The 24,711-nt window shown below is 37.3% G+C and overlaps 1 protein-coding gene across 1 annotated transcript in view; it reads right to left on the bottom strand.

Moving 5' to 3' along the window:
• The window catches only part of LOC107729275 (A-kinase anchor protein 6-like), a 154,391-nt gene that overhangs the window by 124,250 nt on the left and 5,430 nt on the right, over positions 1–24,711 (bottom strand). Inside the window, exons 3-5 of the mRNA XM_016539732.1 lie at positions 13,766–14,139; positions 1,986–2,237; positions 293–1,690 (exon numbers count right to left, since the gene is read on the bottom strand). Coding sequence (XP_016395218.1) covers positions 293–1,690; positions 1,986–2,237; positions 13,766–14,095 — 1,980 coding nt within the window. The 5' untranslated portion in view covers positions 14,096–14,139. The remainder of the gene's footprint in view (positions 1–292; positions 1,691–1,985; positions 2,238–13,765; positions 14,140–24,711) is intronic.

The raw sequence follows: 24,711 nt of genomic DNA, 5'->3' as shown, positions 1-24,711 counted from the left end.
GCTCCAACCCTAATTAAACACACCTGAACCAGCTAATCAAGCTCTTACTAGGCATAGAAACTTCCAGTCAGGTGTGTTGAGGCAAGTTGGAGCTAAACTCTGCAGGACACCGGCCCTCCAGGACCGAGTTTGGACAGCCCTGGTATAAAGCATATACTGCATGGTTTTTAGTATATACGGCACAGTATACAGCATATACTGCACAGTACTCAGTAAGTAATTATTCAATTTCAAAAATAGTCCTTGGAAAAGTTATACAAGAATACTATTCCAAAAAGCAGAAATCTCTTACCTCTAGCTTCGCCCAAACATCATGGTAGTTCTCTTGGTGCTGAATATCTGCTAGTAGTTGCTGTATCAAGGGTGTGCACTGAAACATCATCTTTGGTGCATTGGGCTGGCCAGCCGATATATTTCTACCCCTGGATTCAGGTGTACTTCGCGCCCCCTCATCCTCGGACAACAGGTCGCTGAGTGGGCCAGACTCGATGCTTTCATCCAGAGAAGGTGCCACGTCGCTCGATGAGGTAGGTGAAAAGCGGCCGGCTCGGGAGGGCTTCTTATAGGAGTGAAGCAAAAGAAGATCATTGCTGCTCTCCCAATCAGGGTTGACCTCAGTAAGCTCCCAGTCATCCACGTCCTGGATGGACTCTTGCAGGCTCCTTTGTGGTAAAGCCTGAGCGAGGCTTTCCAGCTTCATCGCCAACATCTCTGTCTTTTTCAGCTGGGCGGGAAGAGCGAGGAACTCATCTGAGCCATACCATTGCTCTTTGGGGCTTCCAGATGGGTTGGAGATGCACAGAGCATTCTGGTTCATGATCCAGAGAGAACCTGTGGTGGGAGCTTGATCGTCTGGACTGGATGACATTTCCCGCTGGTCAGGGTCTGAGATGTCCTCCCCTGAAGATGGTGGAGGGCTGGAAGAGTCACTGTAAGCCTGCTTGGCTTTGGAGTGCATAGTCTTGAAGTTTGTCAAGTGCTTCTGCGTGTGGAATCCCTGCATGGCCTCCGATGAGCGTCTCTCCAGAGGGACTTCCGATGGTCTCTTGAGACTTATCTGCAAGTTCCTTCCGTTTACGGAATGGAGACTCTCATAGGACTGACTCCCATTGCCTGGATAGACTGATTCCAGCTCCAGCCAGAACTTCGAGCGATCCGGTGTATCCAGAAGGGAGGGTGTGCTTCTACTCATGTCAGCCTGGTACTGGAGAGGCGAAGACCTAGTGCACCTTGTGTCCCCATCACCCTCCAGGTACATGGGCTTTTTAGGCAAAGGCTGTGTAGGAGACACATCACTCTTAAAGCCACTTTGAAGAGGGCGTTTGGAAAGGCCAAAGCCACAATCTCCCTGCATTGCTGAATCTGGTGTGCTTTCTTCTTTGGTGGGGCCACTGATTGTCTCTTGAGGTTCCTGGGTGGAGGAAATGGACTCTTCTGCAGGTGGAGATGACACCTGGTTTTGTCTAGAGGCTGCGATGTTTAGGAGATCCACACTCTGAAGCAGTTCTGGAAAGTCTTGCTCCAACTCTGGATAAAGGGAGCGTGGCCCTCGACCTTCTGGGTCGTCAATGGGGCTGTAATCGCTCAATTCGTAAGCAGTGATGCCGCAGTCCAAGGAGAAGTAGTCCTTAGTGCATTTAATAGTCAGTTGGCCAGAGTCGTCCACTTCTGTCAAAGCGTCCAGCCGAGCCTAAAGATGATCAAGACCACAAAAACAAACATTCATTTGCAAACATTTGCAAACTCAAATTTAAAATGTAATGAAATCAATCCTGAATTGATCTAAGATAAGCAAGTGCACTTCACTGCAAGTGTTTGCTAGAAAAGCATGTTTGCAAGGGTTGCCTATTCTGAATGTCTTTGGTCAAGGGTATATCAAATGAGTTTATGGTACACTCCCCTAACTTTCTGTCCTTGTGAATTAGTAAGGGATGTACCCGCTTTAGGTGGTTTAATTTGGATGATGTTTTGGAGATGTATCTGACCTCGTTGTGATCCTGGCTGAAGGCTTGCAGTATGTCAGTCTGGCGGGTGTAGTTGCCGTTGGAGTCCTGGAGGCCCTGGAGAAGCCTCTCTTTCAGAACCAACACGGACACTCGCAACTGGTGCCAGAGGAGCTGCACGCTCTGGATGTCCACTATGATGTTCACCGAGTAGGACAGGAGCTTCAGGGAGAACTCGGTTTCCAACAGGGCATGGATCTGCTCGACATGATCCGATATGTCTTCACAGATGTCCTATCAGACAGACAAATGCATAGTCAGTCAACTGATATTATGATCTGCTATTTTATGCATGGAATTACACATCATATGATGGCACTGGATTCCTACAGCACAATTTCTGATCATGTGGCTTTCTCAACTACTTCCTCCTGTGCTAAAATACCTATTTCCATCAGCAACCCAGAACCCACAGGATATCCATATTAAAATATGGAAGACGTTGAATGTTCAGACAAAATAGTTCATATGAATTACAATTCACGAGAAAGAGCAGAAAGAACGGGACATGAGTAACAATTACTTTAGAATTCTCTGAAAGAAGAGAGATTTTTCCAGAATCACGACTCACTGATGCAAAGATTGAATTACTCAACAGGATATATCTGCATCATGCATACCAAATACCATTTCAAGGCTTTTCTGGAGTTTTAGCATTTAATATTGTTTTGCTAAAAGGAACTAAACTTCAGTCAAGTGAAGACTACTTGAACCCACCTTCAGCCAGGCACAAGAGAAACAACATCACCATGTTATGTATCCATGTAAGAGGAAATGGAGGGACATTTGATTCATTTTCTCATGACAAGTGAATAATACAGAGATCTCAGAATATACCAAAGAGCACCACACTGCCCATGTGGTTTTCCAAGTAAATTACGCCTTTCACAACATATACACTACCGTTCAAAATGAATGTATGTAGTACTGTACAGTGCTGTTGTGCTACTTGACATTTTTATGATTTTAAGATGATTTCACTGGGATCTTATTGGGATATATATAATATCATTATAGTTGCTAACCAGTTGCTTGTTTCATCAGGTTCATCTGATGTGAAAGTCACAGCAGCGAAGAGCACATTTACGACCGTGGGTCACTAGGTCTAGGGGGCTTTTCTTTTACTGTCACTGTGGTTCAAATCATAAATCAAGCAGCCATGGGCTGATATTAAAAGGCTAGATTCAGAAGCAGTAACTAATTTCAGAAAATGAGATCACAAAACAGAATAAGATGAGATGGTGTAGGAACACTACACAGCAACTGCACATTTAAATAGACCCCAAAAACGTATTTGGACATTTAATTCTCAACTTAAAGGTGCAAAAGGTGATTGTCTTCAGAAACATTTTTTGTTATGCTGGTTGAAAGTCTCTTCACATCCCGAAAGCAATCATTAAGTTAAGTGGTCTAAATGTATTTATCTGTATTTATATATTCTGTGGAAGGCGTAGGACCAAGAAATGTTCGTCCAATCAAAATGCTCGTTCCGAGCGTTTTGATTGGCTTTCCAACCTGTCTGTCAACATATGTATTTGCATACCTCTGTGCACCCGGTTCGCGCAGATAGGATACGTCATCAGCGTGTTCACGTACGCGGACCAGACAGAGCGAGAATGGCAGGCAAACATCAACAACCTGATCTTCCTTCCTGGTACTTTTACAAACTTCAATTCAATTCAAGTTTATTTGTACAGCGCTTTTCACGATACAAATCATTGCAAAGCAACTTTACAGCAAATTAAGTTTCTACAATATTTAGTGGTAGCTTATCAGTGGTGACTGTCAGTCAATGTACATATGGCAGAAATGTACGGAAAAATAACTGTACTATGAAGTTTTCTCACCGATGAATGACACATGATGTATTGTAGTAATGTTGTCTCTGGTTGTCTGGTCTGTGTGCATATATACGTTCAGGAGGCATGGCTTTTTGGACAGCAATTTGCTGGGAGGGTGGTCCGTTCTCTTTCAGTGCTATCAGGCTAAAGTTAGCATTTTCCAAGATGTCCTACTGTGTCATTCATTACATTAGACAGTGATTGCATGTGAAGTCAGATAACAATTGCATTTTTTCTACAAAGTAATGCAATGAGAGACTTTTTAAAGTGTACCTTAAGTGTCCAAATACAGTTTGGGTCCACTGTTTGTGGTTGGATCATGTCATGTTCCCTCCCCCAGTCTGTGTAAGTCGGGAGGCTCAGCTGCTAGGAAAGTCTGACAGTTGCCTCATCTTACCAAACTTAAAACACTGTCATTTATAAAAACTTTTAATTTAGGAGTCAAAATAGGACATGTTTCCAAGGACATAAACTGTAACTTCCTTTTGAAACATTTTGCCACTTTGCTATAATTGTAATTGCATCATAAAATAAAATAAAATTGTATTTGTATTTAACTGCATTAAAAACATAATATCAATCCAAGTGGCAACTGCATCTTTGACATCACTGTGTATGTTTTGTTTTCTTTCTGAAAAACAAACTAGTTCAGTATTTTGTCCAAAACGTGTGAAAATGTCAGAACCTAAAAAGCATTGAGACAATTAAGAGAAAGGTGAGAGAGAATATAGTTCACAGGAGCATTCATGGGGCATGGCAGACATGCCAAAACAACTGCAGCTCGTTGTCAACATAGCAACACCAGAGCTGTGGCCAGCAGCATCTCTGATACGGTGTCGTCCACTCCCTAATATAACACGGCACCGCTGAATGTAGGTCAGACATGCCGCCAAAATGCAGCAGGTCCCATACACTCCTGCCTCGCTGGCTCAAAAACAAACAGTAGAGTACAAGCTGACCATGTTACAGGGTTCATAGATCACCTACTGCAGCACACATACTGTAATACAGATTATGATGACTTAATCAAACCAAAAGGTCCCCTGAAGATAGTGTCAAGATTTATTGTAACAGAAAAATCACACAAGAATCACATCAAATAGATTCAAATATCTAATTCAATATATATTTAAATGATATAGTGGGAGAACTACTTTAGTTTGGCTATTAAATAGCCGATGAACAAAACAAATGCTTTTACACTAAGCATTTTCAAGCTTAAAACATATCAGGGTTGATTTTAAACAGTATCTGGTATGTTTGACTCTCTAATGATTCAAATTACTCTTAATTGATTCTTATTGGTCAACTGCAGCATTATAATGACCACAAAAATATTTAATTGATCAATGTCTCAATTTCTTACATAGCTGTGCAGGTTTCAAGTCTCTCATATGACTCTGTGGTGTCTTCCCCCCCACTCAAATCAATATTTGATGTCCTATTTTCCAAGGTCAATGTCACAAAATACACCATTCAGGGTCACACAAGACCCTGATCACCTAGTCTTTATTTTGTGAAACTGACCAGCTAACTGTACGTATATGTACACCAAAAAAGAATTTTCCCCCAAAGAAATTAATACTATTCCACAACAATTTTTAACAGCAATAATAATAAGAAATGTTTATTGAGCAACAAATCAGCATATTAGAATGATTTCTGAAGGACCATGTGACACTGAAGACTGAAGTAATGATGCTGAAAATTCAGCATTGCATCACAGGAATAAATTACATTTTGAAATATATTCACATAGAAAACTGTTATTTCAAATTGTAATAATATTTCACTATAGTACTGTCTTATCAAAGAAATACAGCCTTGGTGAGCATAAGAGAATTCTTTCAAACATCTTTTGAAAAACCTATCGACCCAAAAATGTTAAACCGTGTACAACGATAGTTACACCGTTGTACAAAAAACCTTGGTAGTACTATGGTACTTTTAGGTACTTTTTCATCACTAGCCAGTGAAAGTGACAGGGAACGGTGTAAGCGCGCCACAGCTGCCCTCTCAATACCATGTGACCTCTGATGACACAAGCACATGGATACAAACACTCTCACGTAAATGAACTTGCAATAAAAGTTCTTCCATTTCCAAATGCAAAATAATACATAAAACTTTTCCTACAAAACACGTCATTTCTTAGCCTTTATCATTTATAAATCACCAAACACAAACCCAGCCTACTCAGTTATCCATAAAAGAAACACAGCCACTCGACTTCCCACCCTAACAATATTTCAAACAATCTCAGCAATGTCAACCCATCAGTGACTTCCTGTTAGAAAAATACTTGAGCGTGTCAGTTGATCCGTCCTCTTACCTGCTCGCTGGCTGAAGTAAAACACAATGAATCAAAGAGAATGAAGTCAGAGATTGGTTTAGTGTGCTCTGCGCTGCATGCGGCGTTGATGTGTGTCAGATCTGATGTCAGATGTGACAGCTCTGTGCGCTCATGCTGTCTGATATGCTGTCGTTCTCTCTCTCTGTGTATCTCTTCCTCACTCACTTCACTGGCCTGTTTCTTCCATTCTGTCTTTCTCTCTGGAGGAGGGGCTGTCTCACCACACCGAGGGGCTATTTTGGGACCTGACCTCTCCCTCCCTCCAGCAGCCCTCGTACTGCTCTCACTTTGTCTGGCCCACCAGCATGGGCAGCTGCTGCGGGGGGAATTACACAGGGTTTGAGGCGTAACTGGAGACGCTAAGGTCACAGCACATACTGGGGCTTCCACATTAGCATTAACACCAACAAGGCTAGTACATTACATTGTACAGCATAATACAACCTATATGTGCAAAAAAATCAGGTTTATTTACTGCTGTGTTAAGGATTTGCATACTAAAATGCTTCATAATGCAGATCATTTTATTTGGCACAGTAGATTTCAAGCAAATGCATCGTAAGCATCGACATTTGCATTTTTATCTATGAATTTGAAACAATGAAAACAAATATAAAAATAATGTTAATCTCTCTGAAGATGCAAAAGATTCTTCAGAAAATCTAAAAGCTTCTTGATGTAAAATTTGTGAAGTATGCTGTATTCTGCATTGACACACTATTCGTTTTCAAAATTATTAAATGTATCATAGTAAATACCTCAAATGTTTTGCCATCATGGAAATACCATGGTATTTGATGAAGTTATACTTTGGAAAACCATGTAAATATACAAATGTGTTAATCATACACCGTTCAAAAGTTTGGGTTCATTAAGATGTTTTGAAAGAAATTAATACTTTTATTCAGCAAGGATGCATTAAAATGATCAAAAGTGACACTAAATACATTTATAATGTTACAGAAGATTTATATATATATTTTTTTTAAATGCCATTCTTTGCCTCTATTTGTCAGACTTTTGTACCTGTTTTGCCCCGTAGTCCTTCCTGTGTTTCCTTATTTGGTCAAGTTCCTGTCCTCGTTTAGTTTGATTATGTTCCATTGATGTCACCTGTGTTCCCCAATTATCCCTTGTATTTAAGTTCTAGCCTGTGCCATTCTCCCTTGTCCGATATTGAATGTTCGTCTTGTGCTACATGTGTTCCTGGCAGCCCTGTGTATCCCGTGTTGGAAGGATTAAAGACTGTGTTTACTGTGAAATCTCCTGCGTCTCCTCGTTCCACGCTCCTCGTTGTTGTACAAGCGTGACACTATTGTCTATTCATCAACATATGAAGCAGCACAACTGTTTTCAACATTGATAATAATAACAACATGGTACTGCTACAGTGATTTTTCTTAAGAAAATAACAAAAGAATCTTCATTCAAGGGCTATAAAATGTTTCTTGAGCAGCAAATCAGCTTATTAGAATGATTTGAGGACTGGAGTAATGATGCTGAAATTTCAGCTTTGCATCACAGAAATAAATTATGTTTTAAAATATATTCGCATAGAAAAAACTTATTTCCAATTTTAATAATATTTCACAATATTACTGTTTTATTGTGTTTTTGATCAAATAAATGCATCCTTTGTGAGCATAAGAAAAAATTCTTAAAAACATCACTACAGTAATGTTTTGTAAGAAAACAACAACAGAATCTATATTCAGGGCTATAAAATGGTCAAGTAGCTAGTAAAAATTTACCTTAACTAACTAACAGGCCCAAACAGAATCTATCCATTTTAATTCTACCAAATAGATTTAAAAACGGGAGTACTGCAATCTTATTGGTATTTGAAAATTAAGCATTTTGGACAAATATTGCATAAACAAACACGCAAAAAGACAAGAAATGTGCAGAACTTTGCAAATGAGTTTTCTATTATGACCTTGTATTAGAAAATATTTAAAAACCACTACAACATGAAAATGGCACAAAGTTTGAAGTCTTTGGCACATTTGCAAATCACACAGACCGTTCAGCCCACTGAACACCATTCGCTCTCTGTAGATGAGGCTGAATTCTCTGGATTCTCCACAGTACTAAGAAAAAATTCTTAAAAACATCACTACAGTAATGTTTTGTAAGAAAACAACAACAGAATCTATATTCAGGGCTATAAAATGGTCAAGTAGCTAGTAAAAATTTACCTTAACTAACTAACAGGCCCAAACAGAATCTATCCATTTTAATTCTACCAAATAGATTTAAAAACGGGAGTACTGCAATCTTATTGGTATTTGAAAATTAAGCATTTTGGACAAATATTGCATAAACAAACACGCAAAAAGACAAGAAATGTGCAGAACTTTGCAAATGAGTTTTCTATTATGACCTTGTATTAGAAAATATTTAAAAACCACTACAACATGAAAATGGCACAAAGTTTGAAGTCTTTGGCACATTTGCAAATCACACAGACCGTTCAGCCCACTGAACACCATTCGCTCTCTGTAGATGGAGCTGAATTCTCTGGATTCTCCACAGTACTAAGATTACATCACTCTAAATGTATGTCCACGTGAACTGATCTGGTCTCAACTGGGTAAAAATACAGACGTGAGAGAGCATGTGTACAACCGGTGTCCTGACAACTGCTAACATGCTATTACATGCTATTAGTGCCAATGCAAGTGTGCTTTATAAGTGTGTGCGTGTGTGTGTGTGTGTGTGTGTGTGCGTGTGTGTGCGCGTGTGTGCGCGTGTGTGTGAATCCTTCTCATACTGTACATCTGATCTGTGGAATAAGGGTGTGTCTGCAGACATTGTTCTGTAGGCTGGTCTCACTGGGGTATGTGGACATCACAGCTGTGTGCTGATCTCTTTGCACTGATGTCCACTAGTGTGTCCACTCTCTACATACTACACACAGCTGCTACTGCAAACCAGAATATTCCTCTTAGAACCAGTTCTGTACTGTTTATCTATCCATCCATCATTGACAGACATCTTGACGTTCTCTCATGATTCTTTGTTAGTGATGCCATCTTTTGGTCAACAGTTTGTCAAGCAGTAACAGCAATGTACTTGCATATGACATACTAAAGGCTACTTTATATAAAATACAATTATATAAAAAACAGTTGGACATGCATTCTCATATATATAAAGGCTACCTTATACAAAACACCATTATATATATAAAATAGACATGCATGAGCAAATGGGTGTTCATAATTTAATTATAAACTAGAGTTACAGTTTTAATGTTTTCAAAAAAAGTATCTTTTGCTTGCAAAGGCCATATTTATTTAGTCAAAAATACAGAAAAATATATAATATTGTGAAATATTACAATTTCAAATCTGTTTTCTATTTGAAAATATTTTAAAATGTAATTTATTCCTGTGATGCAAAGCTGAATTTTCAGCATCATTACTCCAGTCTTCAGTGTCACGTGATCCTTCAAAAATCATTCTAATACACTGATCTGCTGCTCAAACATTTCTTGTTATCAATGTTGAGTTTATAACAGTTATACATATTTAACAGTCTATTTAATATTTGTGCAGAAACCATGACATAGATTTTTTTTTCTTTGATGAATAGAAAGTTCAAAAGAACAGCATTTATTTGAAACAGAATCGTTTAAGTCTTACTGTCACTTTTGATCAATTAAATGTGTATCTGCTGAATAAAAGTATTCATTTCTGAAAAAAATTAATAAAAATCTAACGGATCCCAGACTCTTGAACAGTAGTGTTGATCTTCTCCACAAGATGGCGTTGTATGCTTGAAAGTCAAAGCCAATATATAGTTTATGAACACCTTGCCACAAGAGTTGAAAAGATGCTAAATAATTCATTTAACAGGGAAGAAGAGACATGTGACTGCTTCTGAGAGACTGAAAAGATGTTTTTGTCATCTGTAATTGCCTCAAAATTCCTCCTGAAAGCATATGATTGTCGACATGATGCATTTTCCAGCATTCATAATACATACTGAAAGCTCAGTTCTAAAATCACCGCACACATGATGAAGAATCAGTGGTCCTAAATGTCTCAGCTCTGAAGTGTTGAGCTTCAGCAGGAAGCTCGCAGGAAGTCTGAATGTGAGTCACTGAGGCGCACTACAGTCGTGTAGGAGTACCAGTCCGTGCTGAGCTCTGTGGCCTCTCATGGAGAAGCAGATGTGTGCTGCCCGACTGACTCATTGTCTGCTGATACTAAACACAAAGCCTTCAGTCACCCCCTCAAAATAACACTGGATTCAGCAAGAAACAACAACAACACAAAGCATCAACAGAGAGAGAGAGAGAGAGAGGGAAGGAGGTTTTATAACGGTCCACAAAAGAAGCAGAAAACAGTGCTCAACCAACCAAAAAAAGAGAAGAAGGAAAAAATCAGAATGCCATACTGGAAAAAATGAAGGTGCAACACTCGCTATTAAAACTATGAAACATCTTCAGCTATATTAGATTATAAACATGACTTATTTTCCTTCATCAGACCTCAAGATTATCAAATATAATGGTGAAAACTAAGGGTTGTTCATAATCTTAAAGATTTGCACTTTTGATAAACAACTGCTGTCAATTATGACCAATCTGTTGATTTACTGGGTTCATAATATACATTTATTTAATTTATAATTATATATTTATAACTATACATAATTATATAAAATATAATTATATATCATTTTTACATTTATAACTTTATTATAATTTTAATTATTAGAATACATTTGCCACATTATGCACAATACCGCTCAGAAGTAAAAAAAATTATCATAATAATTACAAATGAATGGCTTGTCCTATGTAAATTATAAATTACAATTATAATTTACATAATTTGGAATTATATCTGTCTGTATGTTTGTGAGTGTGTGTGTGTGTGTGTGTGTGTGTGTGTGTGTGTGTGTGTGTTAAAATTATGTATATATTTAATTAGAATAGTTTATTAATCATTTGCATAATTGGGCAAATTTAATCACCTCATTTTTCACCAACAGTTTCTTTATCTCAGATCTAGTTCTCAAATCCTCTGATAAACTTTTCTTTCATATACCTCGCTCTCGCTTGAAATTTAAGGGGGATCAGGCTTTTTCTGTAGCCGGTCCTCGACTATGGAACAGCATACCTCTGGACATTAGATCTGCGCCTTCCCTTCCTGTTTTTAAATCCCGCCTGAAGACTTATCTGTATTCCTTGGCTTTTGGATGAAATGTATGTTTGTGTATGTTAATGTGTTTTGTATTGATTATGTGTTTTTGAGTCATTTCTTTTTATTCTCTTAATCTCTATATTTACTTTATTTGTATATGTACAGCACTTTGGCATACACTAGCTGTTTTTAAATGTGCTATATAAATAAACTGACCTTGACCTTGACCTTTATAAAGCATCATTACATTAAGTGGCATTCAAACTGTTCAGAACAGACTGAAATTATTTGATTGTTAATAGCCTAATGGCACAATCTAATTTCATACAGCAGCTAAAAAGATGTAACTGTGGTGGCAATGACAATGCCATGTGACCAATGAGAGAAAAGCTCTGCTTCAGAGACTCTCATACACACACACACACACACACACACACTCTTTCTAAAAGCCTCACACATGATTTATTAACAGGAAAGGCAGCTTCTCAGACTGGCTGTAAAACGCCGTGACACCAGCGACTGCAGTGTGTTATTTAACAGCACAGAGCAGCAGACAAATGAACAAATGCAATGTTGGAGGAAGAGAGGAAACCAGCAGGTCACGTTCCAGCGGCTGTGACACACGTTCAGTTAAAGAAGAGATTCCTGTAACACATTAATAATGCACAGACTTCGCCAAGAGGAACTGTGACGCAGCCAGTTTCCTTTTCACTTTCACTTATTTAAAACTAAAGCGTGTTGATTTTTGAGGTTAAAACACTTCCTTCTGTCTCAGTTTCAAAACAATCCTCTGGTTCTTTGAATGGCTCTCATAATGTTGTGAGCAGCTGTTTATCTGAGCCGTAACATGATGAAGAAGATCCACAGGCTGCCTGATTCTCCCTCATAAAGACATTGAGAGGGTGAACGTCTAATTAAAGACCGCTGAGCACACCGTTCTGATTAGACCTCAACAAACGCAAAAGATGAAATGAGAACACAAAACAATGATGTTACTGAAACCTCATTCTTTCAGACAGTGTTATGTAATAGTTTCTCAATCTGAAAGTGGAGCAGAGGGTTTCAGCCGCTCAGCTGTGAGAGTTACACTGAAACTCTCACTATGATCTCATTATCACTGAATCAAACACTTGATGATATGGGATATCTTCCAGTCATCAAATATATGACCGTGGTTTCCCCACACTGGGGTTCAAGAGTCGATGAAAGCAAATAATTGAAATTGCAGAGCTATACAAATGAGCGTTTGAGTTTAAAAAGTATATAAATTTTTTTTTTTTTTAGAAAATGACCGATTGTTTCACTAGATAAGACCCTTCTTCCTCGGCTGGGATCGTTTAGAGCCCTTTGAAGCTGCATTGAAACTGCATTTTGGAAGTTCAAACTCGCGGGCACCATAGAAGTCCACTATATGGAGAAAATTCCTGAAATGTTTTCCTCCAAAAACAATTTCTTTACTACAGAAGAAAGAAAGACATGAACATCTTTGATGACAAGGGGGTGAGTACATTATCTGTAAATTATTGTTCTGGAAGTGAACTGCTCCTTTAATGATCAGACTAAAAGACTGGAATTTAGGCATATAGTTTTTCATCATTTAGGGTCCATGCAGAGTCCAGAAATTATTTTTGTACCACACCTGCCAATGGCTGGCAAATTGAGAAAATTAATCTTAAATACAAATATTTCTTAAAACACATTCATTTGATGCTTGGTAAATGTGCATTTTGGACCATGAATCAATGTGCTCAAACAAAATACACCCTGACAATGTGAGTAGGACTGTATCACACAGCTACTTAATAAATAAATGCAATGGACATGAAATAGTGATTTGATCTGAAATGATCCAGTAGATTAGCTTTGAGATTCTGTTACAAAAATAGCTCTCCAAATTAGAAAAAAATTGCAACAATACTAATTTTTACGTTACTAATCTGTAATTCAAGTTACTTTTTCTATGAATTAGTTCACTAACATATTTATCTAAAATGTAACATATGTTTCTCTATTTTAAGTTTCTTCTAACCCAGTTCTCATACCAGTTCTTTGTTCCAGTGACATTCGTTTTCATGCTGAGCTTCTAACCATCTATCAAAGGTTTATGCTCATCCTTAAAAATACTATGAAGTCCAATATTTTAAAATAGAAAACTGTTGTTTTACATTGTAACAGTATTTCAAAATATTAATGTTTTTACTGTATTTTTGACCAAATAAATGCGGCCTTAGTGAGTATATAGAGACTTCTTTTAAAAACATAAAATCTTACCGACCCCAAACTTCTGAACAGAAATAAATAGCACCATTATGTTGCCATGGACAAATATGCATTCAGCATCATCACACAAAAATATCGGTCTCCTCAATGCTGCAACTGACCCATCAGAATCAAGCATTCATGTACTCTTACCTTGAGTTGTACCAGGTGCACATCCACGTGTCTATTGATGCTGTCTTGCTGCACAGAGTGTGTGAGGTCTCTGACTCTCTCCGTCGTGGTCCTCAGCCAGGTCTCGATCTCTGGCAGGTGCAGAACCACCTTCCAGTCGGCCCCTGTGTGGAGAGGAGGGGGTTTTTGGTACCTGCGGTAGGGATCTTGTTTCTGGGTTGGCTCGTCCCCGCTGACGCTGGGCCCACACGGATCATCGTGGTTATCGGGGCCGGGTTCCAGGGTGGGAGTCACAGAGGTTATCATAGGGGAGGAAGCCTCACTGGCCATCGGTGATACGGCAACATTCATGGTGAAACACAGCGTGATCCTGAGGACTGGCCTTTTTGGTTTAGAGCTGTTCAGAGAGAAGACAAAAAAAGAAAGGATGATTTAAAATTGATTTAAAAGTAGTACGAGTGCACAGCACCCATTAATATTAAAAGAGCTGCCAGATTTAGTTAAATATGGATAGTCAGAGGTAATTTGGGATGCAAATCTAATGGTGGTCACTGTCATAGATGACAGCATGTAAAGTGGCTCTCATGGTGAAGCATTAGAAAAGCATTTAAAGAAAGGGATTTCTCATCTTAGGGAATTATTTTCTATTTTGAAGAAAAAAAATAATACCGACATGGATAAAAATGCCAAATCACAGACAAAACACACTGCACAGCTGGTTCAGGAAACATTAAACCCTCCAGAATGCATATTTGAGCTGCTGGGCTTACAATTCTGAAATCCTCCAGAGTATATTCTCATTGCAGAGAGCATTTTATTAAAACAAAAATGAATCGTCAATGGTTTCATGCATTTTCCCAGATACACACATTTAGAAGTTATAGGTGTTATTTAGAGCACATATAGAGCATATATATACGGCGGCCGAGAGAGCTCAATGCGCTGCACATTAAAACACCTGCAAATTAAGAAAACAACTTCATCAATTTGCCAACACACGCGCTGCAAATGCAGACAACACAACCAAACAAAGAAACGTGCTGCAAACAAAATTATTTATTTGGTTGTGTTGTGAGCATTTGCAGTGTGTTTCTTTATTTGTTTGCGTTGTGAGCATTTGCAGCACCTGCTGTCAAACTGATGAAGATGTTTTCTTGATTTGCTGGTGCTTTTTCTATTTGCATGTGTTTTCTGAAGTTGCAGCGCGTTGAGCTCTCTCGGCCACCGTACATATAGATGAACTCAAAGCTAAACTAAACTAAGCCACAAAACTCTAAAATATTGGATCCATTGGGAATAGAAACCTATAAATTAATGTCACCAAAATCATTTAAGATGCTTTCAATCTCCATCATACTCTGTTTAATCCCGGATCAACTCTTTCACATCACTTACAGTGAGGATTATGCATATTGCCATCTCAGCAACAAATGCCATTTTACATGGCAACATGATAAAATACAATGACAAATAATAGTCAAACTACTTAAACCGTATTTTAAAAAAACTACATATTTCAATTTTATACTTGACAATAAATATGACACTTTTTTCAGTGTTGTTATTAAAACAAACTTTTGAAAATTGTTTGCATTAATGAAAATAAAGCTGAAATTAAATACAATATAAATATTAGATGAAAAACTTAAACTTTCAGTTAGTTGCCAAAGCAACATTTATACTAAAACTAAAATAAAAATAAAGCTAAACAGAGATTTGTGTGTGTGTGTGTGTGTGTGTGTGTGTGTAAACAATTGCAAAAGCACATGACAAACTAAAATTTCATAAAAACTAATTCAAAATATTATTAAATCTTATAATAGTATATAAAACACTAAAACTGTTAACCTTTTAAAGGGGTCATATGATGTTGCTAAAAAGAACATTATTTGGTGTATTTGGTGTAATGAAATGTCTTTATGCGGTTTAAGGTTAAAAAAACACATTTTCCACATACTGTACATTATTGTTTCTCCTCTATGCCCCGCCTTTCTGAAACGCGTACCAACCAGGATCAGGAAACAGTCCTCTATAAAATGTGCTGCACACATCTGAATATTTGGGTTGAACTGTTCTGGAAAAGTGTTGTAAATACAACTTAACCACTGATTTCTAGTCGTGTCCTCTTTTGGAAGGCCAAACAAAGTAGTTTAGCTTTCACAACGAAACACACGGAGGCCTAGAGTGAGTGGAGCCCGGCTTGAGTGAGCGGAGGCTGGCTTGAGTGAGCGGCGGCGGGCGGGCTTTAGAACGGCTTGCGGCAACCACATGTGACGACCCCGGGCTGGACTCTGCTTCGTCCACGGTGAAAGCCGATCCGGTGATCCACAGCGCGAAGTTGATGTATTTCCTCAGCGACCAGCACGGATCAGCTCCAGGCATGACGAAGCGGATATCGTCCTCTTTTGGAAGGCCAAACAAAGTAGTTTCGCTTTCACAACGAAACACACAGCGCCTTCACGACATGGTGGCGGCGGCAATAACAATACTACAGCGAGAATAAAAACAAATGCAAATGCAAAATGCAAATCTTCCCACATTGTGACGTAGACGTGGGGGCGTGTTAGTACGAGCCGTTTTAGGCGTGGTTGACTCTTAACCTTTATAAAGAATATCTCTTTGGATTTGAGACTTTAGTCTTTGCAACTTTACAGATCTTCTTTATGCACCAAGAGCTTGTAACACTCCAAAGAGAAAGGAAAAATTTAAATCGCATCATATGACCCCTTTAAAAACATGCACTAATGAACTTTAAAACATCTGCCTACTGATATTAAAAGCAGGACTTAAAATTCAGCAGATCTTCTTAAGACTGATTATATTCTGTGCTGTATGTCTCATAATATTACAATATTAAGCCATTTTAAAATATCCAGCTAAAACTAAACATGTTCCTGTAGCTCAAAGGGGTTCGACTCCCTGAGAAATTCATAAACCAATATAATGTAATACATCCTTTTTAAATAACTGAATTCACCATGACTCAACAGAATATAACAAACAGAATTTCTGTTTCTGCAGTTTATGCCATAAAGATAAAGAATATTTTGGTAACCCTCTACATTACAGTGTCCATGTTATGTCCTACATAATACATAATCATTACAAAAACATTTGTTCGGATTTGCTGAAGAAAAAGCCAGTGGCGTCTGCTTGTGCTGAAAGTCAATGCCACAATGCAAACTCACTACTAATGTAACTATTGCATTAGCTACTGTAACAGACACTAAATGCCTATAAATAATGCACAATGAGGTCATTTCTAAAGTCATACACAATGTCATTACATCAGCAGCTGAGGTCATTTCTACCCTGCACAAAGACAGAAATCTGACGGTAAGGAAGATGATTCTGAACCAGAACAACTGATGTTCATCATGACGCTGTCTCACCCCCATTATCCAGCATTGAATATCTAGGCCACTGCAACAGGGAAGTCAGCGGAAATCAATATCTTGAACGATCTGGTTTGAGCGTCTGGTTAATATGCTGCTTCAGCACCGAGTGATGCCATCCCACCAGCAGCATCACAGTAATCCCATGAATTATTCAGCTAATATGGCTTCCTGGCATTTACAGCTCATCTGCATGTATTTGTTAAAGCACGGATGAAGCCGTCCAAACCGATTCATTAGTTGACATTCAACATGAAAGGGTAGAGAGAATAATTTCAGTTGTGTTTGCAAACGCATCAGTGACAGAACGACATACGATGGCACACATCTGTATCAGGGGAACATGCAAACAAGTGCTCACGCAGGATTATACAGGGCCTTACAGGTGATTAGCATATCACACGCATGCATAACTTATTCAAAACATGACATACACATGGATGCTTTTGCATGCATACTCTTAAGTTAATCTCTTTACCAATTGGGCCCAGTCCACCTTCAAGAAGATCTAATGTTTACTGGTCAACAAGTAATCCACATGACTTGTAAAGTGAAAAGCTGCGAGTTTGTAAGTAACAAATTCATCAAGTCGTTATCATCTTCAACCAATGCTTCAGACTAAAATACGAGTCCTCTCTCCATAATGTTGCTTTCAAATCATGAATTGATGCCATATGATGTGCTGATGCAAATTCATCTTTATCCACATCTGTCACCCTGTCTGTTTTATTTCCACACTACCAAAGTGTCATTGCAAATAAACAATAAACAGCAGATGAATTATACAAGGCAGAATGACCTTTTATGTGCTGCTGTCCAAATGCTTTACTTAATTATACCAGGCACTCAATAAACCAGCCATCAGTTCTGCTGACTTCACAAAATCCTCTGAAATGAGCTGCAGCCTCCGTCTCTACAGCTACAGTCTCACACCACAATCTGACACCCACAGAAATCACAATGAAGTACACAAATGCAGCTGCATCCCAAAAGTGTGACCCAGAAAAAGGGTCACACTTCAGATTACAGTGAACATTTAAGTGCTGAATCCCTGACAAATCATATGCATGCAGCATGTCTCTGTGACAGCACTTTGAAAATGTACTAAATGTTTGGGAAACCTGATTGGAAACAGACATTATTTTTGCAATTTAATGAAAATATTAATGGAAGACTAGGACTGACAATTTTATCAAATGAAGGAATCAGTTAACAATTTAATAATTCAAACATAAAAATGGAAATTAATCACTTTTTAAATTGACCGTTCATTTAATTCAAGTTTTAAAACAATAAAATAAGAAACTAATAAATGCTTTTAAAAGCTCATTTTAAATGGCATTTAAAAATAATAATAATTTCCCAGTTGTTTTTCTTATTTTTCTTTTTTTTTTTTTAATCGGCAATGAATCGCCTGCGATTTTGAACGTGATTTTGTGTAGCTTGTCAGTGATCTACGGCTCTGTGTAGTAAATGCCGCTCCATCTGAAAGCACATGCTGGAGATTTACTACTAATCACCAGAAACGGCTTTACTGACGAGATGCGCATGAAAAACGCATTCGATTTTTTTGCACAGCCCTACTCAGCAGTCTTTATGCAGAGAGTGACTAAGTTCTTTATTTAGCATCAGAATGAGGTTGAGGGTCAGAAGTCTCAGTGAATAGCTGAGATGGCATATCTCTGTATATTTCATGCTGGTTTAAATAAACGAGTGAACCAGAATCAATAGAGACATGTAGAGCAGCGCTGGCAGTGAATGATGGCAGTGTGGGTGAGTTGAGTCTCTACAGAGTGCGGCTTATGGGAGTAATCCCATAACACCCACATTAAACCTTCTAACTGCATTTAAACCCTATTTCCAGTCAGGCTGTGATTCACTATGACTGGCATCATTTGAGTTATAGAGGGGCCGTTTCCACATGACACCCCATCTGTAATGAGAGCGAGCCGAGCAATGCAACGGAACTAGCCATGAGATTAAACGGAGAGCAAAGAGACTTGCTTAAAGCACAATTTGCGCAAAAAATGAAAATGTTGTTCCAAACCCAAATTACTATCTATTTTTTCATACACCAAAAGCATATTTTTCATACACCAAAAGAATACAGTGACCTGGGACTGTATCATTTTGTTGTACGGAAAAAAAATCCCCATGTGTGTTCACTTAAAGTTATACAGGTTTAGATCAGCATGAGGGCGAGTAAACGATGAGAGTTCATTTCTGGGTGAACTATTCCTTCAAGTCTCCTGCTTGCATCAGAAAATAAGATCAGAAGACATCTCAACAACGTCTCAAACTGTTACGAATTGCCAAGACAATGAAGTCTAAGATCTCAATGGGAATTCACACATTTCTCATGAAATTCTTCCAAGTTCAAATGACCTGAGCTACAGTATAATGTTCATTTTATAGCACTAAACTCTTACTGTATGTCAACAAATGTCTTATTGTGTGTATTACACTGTAAAAAATACTTTTTCAAGTTGTAAATAAAGATTACTGAAGTGCACTGTAAAAAATATGTTTTAAGTTGTAAATAAAACAGATTATCGGAGTACATTTTAGAAGAAAATACTATTTCAGTCTTTCTACTTCAAAATTTCATTTTAATTCAATGTGTTACTTACGGATTCTTTGTAATTATTTATGAGTAAAAAAAAACACATTTGAGTGTAGAACCTTTCACTCAAAAATTGCTAGTAAATTTCACAAAAAATACAAAGAAACGACAAGTAACACATTAAATTAAACATTAAATGTTGAAGTAGAAATTTAATCAAATGTTAAATACTTGTGAAATTTACTAGCAATTTCTGAATGAAAATTTTCAATGTAAATCTTACACCAAATTTTTCAGTGATGTGCTTATTTCTCTCAAGGAATTTTAAGAGAAACATCTGAGACAAAGTAGATACTTAAAACATAACTGGAAACTCAATTAAGTCTCGTGAGCTCTGTAAGAGCAACCTCCGATCAATAACATTTCCTCTGGGTAGATATCCCATTAAGAATCAGCGAAACCATTTATATCGTGTGTCTGCAGAGGAGACAGCTTTGATGACTATAATATGAGCAATCTAGTTCTGCTGTGTCACTTTGCAATGTCAAACAGGAGAAATAGAGTCTACAGAAACTGTCTACAGTTGAACATCTGCTTATAAATACAGTGTAAAGCCTGAAACTCTCTGCAGGTAGCATTCTTCTCCCTGGGGCTCTGTCCAAAATCCACTGAATTATTAATTGTATCCACAAGCAGATATGTTGCAGACATTTGCCCCCCTTCTCAAATGTTCCTCACACCTTCAAGAAATGGAGCAAATCTAAAGCAGAATGAAAAAAAAGACATCGGGATAAAACGGTTTATACTGGAGCATTAAATTCTGATAGAATTACATGAGCTTCTTACATGCAATAAAGAACTCTAAGTAACACTGTCAAGACTACATCATTTTAAATCTTAAATCTTAAGTGGCTGTCTTACATTTGCATAAAAATCGATTATGAAGAACCTTTATTATCCCTTTGCAAATCCGCGATTAAGTTCTAAACTGGCTTCCAAAGAACCACAGGAGTAGTTATCCTGCTCCAAAGCGTTTTTATGCAAATCAGAGCTGCAATAGCATAATTAGAGGAATAGTTCACCTAAAAAAGAACATTTGCTGAAAATTTACTTACCCACAGCCCATCCAAGATTGTAGATTAGTTTGTTTCTTCATCGAAACAGATTTGTTACATTACATCACTTGCTCACCAATGGATCCTCTGCAGTGAATGGGTGCCGTCAGAATGAGAGTCCAAACAGCTGATAAAAACATCACAATAATCCACACCTCTCCAGTCCATCAATTGTGAAATGTGAAATGAAAAGCTGCATATTCGTTAAAAATAAAAATAAAAAATACAGCATTAGAAAAGCTTGTAACACTCTAAAGAGAAAGGAAAAAATGAAATCGCATCATATGACCCCTTTAACTTGAAACCATTGCTTCCACTAAAATATGAGTCCTCTGGAACAAGCACCATTTACAAGCAAAAACAATCTAAACAAATCAAAGCAGTTCTAAACAAATACGTTGGTGGATTTTGGAGTGAGAGAGCAAGAGGTGATGGACTTTTTCACTGGAGGAAGCATTATCATGAATTATGGACTGGTATTTTGGCCAGAAGTGACAGTTTAAAGTTAAAACACCTTAATGATGGATATGTTTCTTACAAACACGCAGCTTTTCACTTCACAAGACATTAATTGATGGACTGGAGATGTGTGGATTACTTGTGGATTATTGAGATGTTTTTATCACCTGTTTGGACTCTCATTCTGACGGCACCCATTCACTGCAGAGGATCCATTGGTGAGCAAGTGATGAAATGCTAAATTTCTCCTAATATTCTGATGAAAAACAAACTCATCTACATCTTCGATGGCCTGCGGGTGAGTACATTTTCAGCAGATAGTAATTTCTGAGTGAACTATTCATTTAAAGAAACTGAGCAGTGAACTATATTGTACACTTGCTGAAGAAAGTGTGGATGTTCTGGCAAGTTAACCACCATTATGCTAGAGTTTTTTGGTCGTCGCATACTGGCCAAACACAAAGAGCCTATACAGTAATGAATGAGACTGTAGGAGGAATGATAGAGAAAAATAAATGCTGCCAGCTCACGGTTCATTACCCTTCACAGTCACACACCTGCAGCAGCGTTCCTGGCAGAACATCTCTGTATCTATCACATCCACTCACTCCCTTCTCCTTCTGCAAAAAATGTTCTAAAAAATCTACCTAAAATTATATATATCTATATCTACATACATATATATATATATACATACATACATACATACATATACACACCCAGAAGCACATTACAATGGTCCAATATCTACACAGATACAAATATAATCACAGCTTTACACATCCGATGGAACAATGAGCTGCATGACGGCAGGTCAAATCAGAGACGACTGTGTCTATGAAGTATCCAATGGACTTTAATAATTCATGAAAATTCAACATCCACCATTTTGGAGAAAGAGGACTTTTCTTCTATTATTCATAGTCTTTTTTCAGTCACTGTTTTACAGTGCATTTACATATAATGTTTAATAAAAAAACAATTATACTTTATTTCTCCTGTAATAACAGTCCATTTCTCCTGTCAGTATCACCGAATAAATAATCAAATTTCTTCTTCATGTAATAAAGTATAAAATAGTATAACTAATATATAAAACTAAACTATTAAATATAACTAATATATAAAAATATATATTTTAACAAATTCAGTCATTTTTGTTCAATTCCTTCTGTCCATATTGTTTCATAAATAATCATGTTCTTTATTGTATAAAATAGAAAAATACATAAAACTAAACTATTAAATATATTAGTTCTGAATTGTATATAATGAATTCTGGCAAACACAGCTATAATGCATAAGACTACAAAGGTGAGTTGAAAGATTGAATATCAAGTAAATTTAATAAAAGTTTAGTAGCGTATATTAAAAAGCCTTGACATTTCCTGACATTTAATTCTGTAAAGAGTGTGGCTGGGACAGCAAGCCTCCAGCATCTTAAGATAAGGGAAGAAATCACAGTCAAGACACGTCTACATGTGTTCTGGGTTACACTGAATCAGATCCACTTTCTGAAAGGAACTGAGAGCAATATCCTGTATGAGTCAGCAGAAACACGCTTTTATTTATACATATGAGGGTCACGGAGAGCCTGTGAGGCTAACATTTCCATAAAGCAGTTTTATTTTCACTCTAGAATATAAATGTGTCCTTGTTTATCATGCTATTCTGTGAAGACAAAATGACAAAAGTAGACTACAGGGTCAGTCTAATGGAGTAACTTAAGGCTAAAGGTAAAGTGCATCATTTCTGCAGAAAACCAAAGAGCAAAAAATATTATACTGAGCCAGACCATTCTTTACCATGGTAATGTACCTATTGCCCGCAATGCTTTGTATGACATGTGACATGATGTCAAAGCACAATGAGCCCCGTCGTGGCCCTATTACTACTGAATGTTTTTGGAAGCTCTGTTTAACTGTCCATCATTTCTACAGGACAGTTTTGACCTGTTTCTAATCAATACATTGTTAACCCTTAACCTCAATCATCAATGCGGTTAAAGGTTGAAGCCATTTATTCAGCAAGTTCATTACTACTGCTGCCATGGCAACCTGATCCTCCTGAACCCCACGAAGGACAAATGATATTTAAAAGTCACTTTACCATCAAAGTCGACCTGCTTCAGCAAATATTTAACCTATTAAAAACACTTAACATCAAAGTGTTTAATTCAATGTGTTGCTCAACGTAATTCTTTTTGAGTGAAAATATTTTCAAAGTAAATGCTACACAACATTTTTTCAGTGTATATAAAATGTGTTTACATATATTACAAGTAGACTAGATTTTTATATAAAAAAATTAAAAAAAACAAACGTGGCATTTACTTATACCACCATGATTCTAGAACAATGGTCCTATACACTACACACTATGTATTTATATTATGCACTATTTATGCTACAGTGTAGTGTAGTCTCAGAGTCTGAAAAACCTTCCCCTCCGGTACGTAAGGAAAGCTGCAACAGTTGAGCGCATTTCTATTTTGATTTCTATGTAGATTTCTATTTTGAATTATGATGTTTTTACCTTGCACCCTCACCCTTGAAAGAATTTGTTTCTTCACATACTGAAAATATAAGACAAACAAGAGCTTCGTCAAGAGGTGATAGTGAGAGTTACTGATTTTGGTCTTTCAGCTTTTCTGTAAGAGCTGTTAATAATTGGAATAATTTACCAAATAATATTAGACAGTGTTTTACCTTTGAAAAGTTTGTTACATTTGAAAATATGGTTAAAGAGGAGTCAGATATTCATCACTGAATATTCTTGTGTTTTGAAAGGGTTACACAACTTTGGGGGTCTTAATTTTGTAGAATTTTTATTATAGGGTGATGTTTTGTATTTATAGGGGGATATGATGCTGAAAATTCAGCTTTGCATCACAGAAATAAATTATATTTTAAAGTAAAACCGCTATTTTAAATCGTAATAATTTTTCACAATATTACTGTTTTTACTGTATTTTTGATCAAATAAATGCAGTCTTAATGAGCATATGACACTTTTTTAAAAATCTTACTGATCTCAAACTTTTGAACGGTCGTGTATATGTATTTAGGATATTTTTAATTTTCATGACCTTGGTCCCTGGTTGAGAGCCACAGTTCTAAGGTGTTCTAAGGCTGGTTGCCAACATGCTGCTATGCAGTCGCTAAGGTGTTTTGGATAGTTGGTTGCTCACTGGCAAAAAGGCCCGCCCATATTCTGCTCTCTAGGTTCGGGTCCCTCCTTCAGTGCAAGTCTTGACTGTTTTGTCATCCACCAGGTACAAATAATCTTTTTGCATTCTTTGGTCTTTTCTCATTTTTCTTATTGTATTACTTCATGGTCACAAGCAGGAAAATCTACTCTTTATATACTTTATATAAATGTGCTTCAAAAGTATTGGATAAGAAACCTAACAGATATAATTATTGTTTTATAATT

This window comes from Sinocyclocheilus rhinocerous, unplaced genomic scaffold (assembly GCF_001515625.1).
Source record: "Sinocyclocheilus rhinocerous isolate Xijiao unplaced genomic scaffold, SAMN03320098_v1.1 scaffold1268, whole genome shotgun sequence".
Lineage (NCBI taxonomy): Eukaryota > Metazoa > Chordata > Actinopteri > Cypriniformes > Cyprinidae > Sinocyclocheilus > Sinocyclocheilus rhinocerous.
The sequence above is the reverse complement of the archived record's forward strand: the minus strand, read 5'-3'. Positions and strand labels throughout refer to the sequence as shown.